Consider the following 6,000-nt stretch of genomic DNA (forward strand, 5'->3'; position numbering starts at 1 on the left):
TAGTTTATAAAAACACACCTATATATATACAGAGAGGGAGAGAGACACAAGGGTCTACTTGATATGTTTTTTCCTGGTCATCAGTGAGATGGTAGTATAAGATAAAAATTTGCAATCATAATGAATAATGAGAGAAGTTAAATCACCATTATACATAATTAATGATATAGAAGTCACTCTGTGATATTATGATCCTTTTATTATCTTCAATTCTACTATATGACTTTTTGAACAATTACACACGTATTTTTTTCCCCTTCTCTTTTTAGCTATATAGTCATGACTTATAAGATAAAAAAAAATAATATATTATGCAACTAATATTTTATTATTAATTGAGACAAGAGAGTTATATTTTTTTTTCTCAAAAATGAAAAAAAAATGGTAATGAAAATAGAAATAACGAGTTTAATGTATGTAATTTTTCTTTTTCAAAAAAGAACATGAAAGAAAGAGAAAAAAGAAAACATAAATTCAATAAAAAATTTATTCTGTTATAATTTATAATTTTATGTTTTACTATTTATTAATATTAAATCAGATGTTTTATAAAAAAAATTAAAATCTTCCTATTTTAGTTTTCATAGATTTCATTATATAAACACAAAATTAAAAAAAAAAAAAAACATGAGAGGATAAGATATCCTCTGCTCCCATAATTCTCCGCCACTAAAACTTGACATCTCAATGCGATGTTAAGGTTGAAAATTTAATTGACTGTATCAATGATTCGATATCATTCAACTTATCTTAATTATATCGGATGGTTTATGTAAAGTTAAAAATTGGTAAGTACTTCAGGTTTCATATCCAACTGTTATTGTAAGGGTTGAGAATTTATCTATTATAGAATTTAAGTCTCTTTTACCTATAAATAGATGGTATAACATAATTTCACTGACAATCCTTTCATGTATCACTTTAGTCTTATGTTTTAGCAACTTCTCAGACTTTAATTTACAATTTCATAAGTCTCAACAGTGAAGTATATTTGAGTGTAAGCATCTACCATTAAAATAGATTTTGTTGTATTGTTTCATTGCATCTCCCAAACTTGGCATGTAGATTACACAACGGTCTCTACTTTGCAAATGTTCAATTGCATTTATTATGGTTAATATTAGTTAGATAATTTATAGTTTTATGCTTTTATAAACTACGCAGGTCTTTGACAACAACGAAGAAAACCTCATTTTACCCTAAATATATTTGATTGCATAAATGATAACGACACAGTTATAAAACAAAGTTCTCATACGTTCATAATTAGTTTCCATTTTTAATAAAAAAAGTGATAAAATGTACAAATTTTGATATAATATATAATAATTTAAAATCTATATTGTGTAAATAATTGAAAGGGGAAAAATGAATACATATTTCGGCTGGTAAGTTTTCAATTTTGTGTTCAAATACAAACCTCTGGAAAAAAAAGTTACATTAAAATGTAGTTAAATTAATTTTTAAATCAGATCTTAAACACTTTTAGTTATATTTAAGATTTTTTTTTTAGTTTTTAAGAACTATTTTATAAAACAGATTTTAAAAATAATATTTTAGATATATAGAAGTGGGATAAGAAGTGTGTTTAAGAAAGAATACGAGAAATAAAAATGCTCAGTAGAAAACCTAACAACTAAAAGTTTGTATGTTCTTCATTGTTTATTTTAAGTATTGAAAATATTTTGAAACTATCTGAAAATTGGTTTTAGATTTAAATTTTTTTGAAACGTGAAATTAATTAAGAAATCGAACAATATTGATCAAAGTAAAACTAAAATGTGTAAATACCAAAATCTGTTTTGCTATAATATTTCATCCTTGAAAGTGCTTATGTATCTTAATTTGGATTAATATTGAAAGTGTTATGACAAGTTTTCTAAGTTGGCTACGTAGTTTCTATTATATCACACTTAACATTTTTCAACCATTAATAATTCTTAAATTTATCTAATAATTTTTTTTAATATATTATCAACTAATTATTATTTTATATTGTAGGTATCTGAAAAAAGAAATGTATTAAATGATTAAGACAATGAAGAAGTACCAAATGATGAAAATAATAAAGAAGTAATCAACCTAAGTTAATAATGTTGCTAACTGATTGATAATTCTCAGTAAGTATTAGTTGTGAACCTAAGTTGATTATGTTGTAAGATCTTAGCATTAAAAACTTGCCATTTCTTGCTAAACGCAGATTATTAGGTAACCTGGTATGGGAGTTGTGACTGTTTCTAGCTTAGCTGCGAGGACTCCAAGGGGATTGAATACAAACTTTTCCTGTAATCGTCTGAAGAGACCTTTAATTATAGCATTTAAAGGGGATAAACAAAATGACTCATCTTCCTTGGATGTGGACTATAATGAAGCTGCTGTTATGCTTGAAAATATTTACAAACTCAGCCCTACTTTTGATGTTGATAATGTAGAATGTATAGATGGTAAAATCAAAAGGGTATCCGGGAAAGGAAAAAGATTGTTGACGATTATGAAGAAAAGGATGTAAACGGCTATATGTTATTTTTTGACAAATTAATTGTATTTTTAATTTTACATTTTATTTTATATAATAATAATTACTTTTGGTTTTATATTATTGTAGTTTAATATTAAACATATTTCATGTTAATCACGTTAATTAAATTATTTGAACAATAAAAATTAAATTATAATTAAATTATTTGAATAATAAAAATTAAATTATTAAACGAATTTAAGAGTTTTTGACTAATCCACTCAAGTCTCAAGGTTTCTATTAATCTGCAACTACCAGTGAAAACTCCCCAAGTGATTTTTGAGAAAACCTCATAAATTACCGAAAATCTTTGTGACGGTGGTTTTATAGTGGTTTTGCCAACCTGAAAAATATATTTACCAGAAATTAAAACTGTCGATAATGTAGAAAAAAAACTTCTGATAAAATTTGTGATTTTTGTAGTGCCATATCTAATAAAACTAATAATCAAATAAATTAAATTGATTTCCTTGAATTTAATTTAATTGACAAAATGATTTAATATGAATTTAATTCAATTCAAAGGTTAAAAAAAAATTAAAATCTAATTAATATATTTGAAATGATTAAAATTATAAATTCAATACATTATATTAGATTAGATTTGATTAGACTGGTTTTGAATAATGTATTCCATGTCCTTTATTAATAAAGCAAAACTTTCACACATTCCATCAAATTTCATATTTCTACTCTTGTTCCTATCAATTCTTCTTTTTATTCTGGTCGCATTTTCTTACTATCAGTAATCGATAAGGGAAAATAAGCATTGCGACCTTGTTTGTTCAACAACATGCTTTGAAGAAATGCGTCGACATAACTTGGGTAATCAAGGATAGATCTGAATAAGAGACGAATGTCCTGTGAAAGGAGATATTTTGTAGCTTTGAAACCCTGCTTCCACGAACAGTTTCTTCCATTCTTCTTCTCTTCTTTCTTTTCCATTAAGAAGACATGTCATGTGAACATCAATGACGAGCTTTAGTCCAGTAACTCCCTGCTCATCTTGGCCTTCGTTTATCACATTTTCTATCACAATTACTTTTCCTCTTTTGCCTCTACCTGAAATCGCTTCTCTACAATTCTCTAATATCTTCTTACAATCCTTGTCACTCCAATCATGCAGAATCCACTACAAAAAGATTTATAAATTTGTTAATAACATGAATCGAATCGTATATTCGTATTCTAATTTATTAAAAAAAAAGTTGCAGTAGTGAAAGAAGTTTAGGAAACATTCGGTCAGACATGCGTACCTTGAGTAGAACTGCATCAGCCTTGGGAATAGATTCGAACATGTCACCGCCAACATATGTCAAATTGTTGGTTCCCGACAACTTCTCCACAACCTGTGGACGATCCAATACAGTGCACTTCACGTTAGGAAATGCATCGCAGATAGCCTTGGCTGCGGTTCCGGTTCCACCTCCGACATCCACAATGGACTCCACTCCTTCGAACACCCAATTGCAACCTCTTAATGCCAGGTTCATCATCTGAGAATCACTGGCCATTGCCTCATTGAACGACTCGTTCAATGCTGGGTTTTTACCAAGAAAGTCCCACATAGTTGATCCTACGGAGACATCAACCAGTGTAAGATCATCCTCATAAGTCCACTTCTTCAAGTGAGACCACATATCTGATAAAGTTGGGTCAGTTAAACCCTTTACCATTGGTGCAAGACAAAAGTCAGTGCCTTTGACAAGAAGGTGTGATGCAGGTGTTAGACCATATGCTTCGTTTTCTTCTGTGCTGTGATGGACTCTTAGAATCTGAAGGAATCCATTGTGTGCCAGGTAGCGTAGCAGACTCTTCACGCCTCTAACTTTACTTGGTGGAATTTGTAGAATGGAAACCAACTTTGGAAATGAAATGGGTTGACCATGGTTGTGGATTATGTCTGGTATGCCAAGCTCAATCATCCATTTAATACTCATACAATCTACTGCATGAGCATACAAGTGTTTGTACAAGTGAACTTGACCTTCAAAGATCTCACTCGCGTTTAGGACATTATTTGAAGCCATAATTTAACGTGAATCTGTATTTTGTGTGGTGTTTCATACTTTCTCGCCCTTTATATAAAGATTCAAAAACCTAAATTTGTATTTGCCCTTTCAGTCTATTTGGTAACTCAGTTGGTAGTTTTCCCTCGTTTAAACAATTAACACAATAACATTAGAAGATTTCTACTTCAGACCACCTCTTTAGAAATCCATCACATAGAACCTACCTTTGAGTAACTCAGTTGGTAGTTTTCGCTCATTCAAACAATTAACACAGGGACAATAGAAAATTTTATTGTTCAAAAAATTTATCTTTATAAATTCAAGAAATTATTCTACTAATCATATTCGTTTGTTGTGCATATAAAAAAGAACGTCTCATTTGATAATATTCGATACTTTCTGATTGATTGATTGGGTGTAAAAAGTTTAGTGCTTAAATAACTATGAAACTCAATAAAAACAAAATTAGGGAAGATATGAGCTAATGTAGCTGGTTTACGTCAACTTCTGATTTCTCTATGTATAACTTCGTCAACATATTAGGAATCTGATTTAAAATATTGCATCTGTGTATCGTACCATTTTGCGTAGTTGAATAATTAATAATGCTGTTTATGAGATGTCAGATTTTCAATGTTTTATAGCTATCGTTCAAACAAAAGCCATTAATGTGCTTCCAAATTTGACTTTTCATATATAATATGTTTGACTTTCAAATATCGTTATCTTTGAAAACTTTTGGCCAAAGTGTCATTTTGATATAAAATAAAGTGGGAATCATATAAGTTGTTATTCAATGATATCTTCTTTCTCTACAATTAACTTACAATCATATAAGTTGTTATTTTATTAAATAAAATAGTTATGTCAAGTGATATTTATTGTAAAGTTTTTGGAGATTTCACTTTTCATATATTAATTTGTAGCATTTGAAAACTTTTTGTGAAGCATATTCAAAGTAAATAAAGTTGAGCCTTATGTGAGGAAGAGAAGAAACGGAAAGAAAGAAAAAGGGTGCTGATGAGATATATAAGTTAGGTGAATAATCAAAAAAAAGAATAGAGCAAGAAAATATAAATAAAAGTAAATGATTTTCAATAATTGAATTTATCTCCCATATGTAATTTCCTTTTATCCCTTCTTTTCCTGTTTTGTTTTTTCATGAGAACTTAACCCTTTCTTCTAGAAATCATACCAAAAACTATTTTTTATTATTAATTTCTTATAACTTTCTCACCATATTTAATCTAAATAATTAAACTTTTGAATTATTCATTAAAATATTATTATGTGCTTAATGAATTGACGAGGAAATTAATTTAAATATATTTAAAATGATTTTGTTGATTTTAATATATTTATAGTAATAATCATAACTGTTAATCTTACGGAAAACTATTATTTTCAATTTATCTCTCACACTTTCTTATTTATTTATTTTATAATTATATTTATTTAATAAGTATCCCA

General features: G+C 28.2%; 1 protein-coding gene across 1 annotated transcript; it reads right to left on the minus strand.

The window, feature by feature from the left end:
* Positions 1-3,137: 3,137 nt before the first annotated feature.
* LOC124830651 (isoflavone 7-O-methyltransferase-like) lies at positions 3,138-4,748 on the minus strand. The gene is made up of 2 exons (XM_047304425.2): positions 3,775-4,748; positions 3,138-3,650 (listed from the first exon to the last, which is right to left on the minus strand). Exons 1-2 carry the CDS (start codon positions 4,546-4,548, stop codon positions 3,348-3,350), a joined length of 1,077 nt encoding a protein of 358 aa, XP_047160381.1. The 5' UTR covers positions 4,549-4,748; the 3' UTR covers positions 3,138-3,347.
* Between the last annotated feature and the right edge of the window lie 1,252 nt (positions 4,749-6,000).

This window comes from Vigna umbellata, chromosome 4 (assembly GCF_029865625.1).
Source record: "Vigna umbellata cultivar VRB3 chromosome 4, Vumbellata_1.0, whole genome shotgun sequence".
Classification (NCBI taxonomy): Eukaryota; Viridiplantae; Streptophyta; class Magnoliopsida; order Fabales; family Fabaceae; genus Vigna; species Vigna umbellata.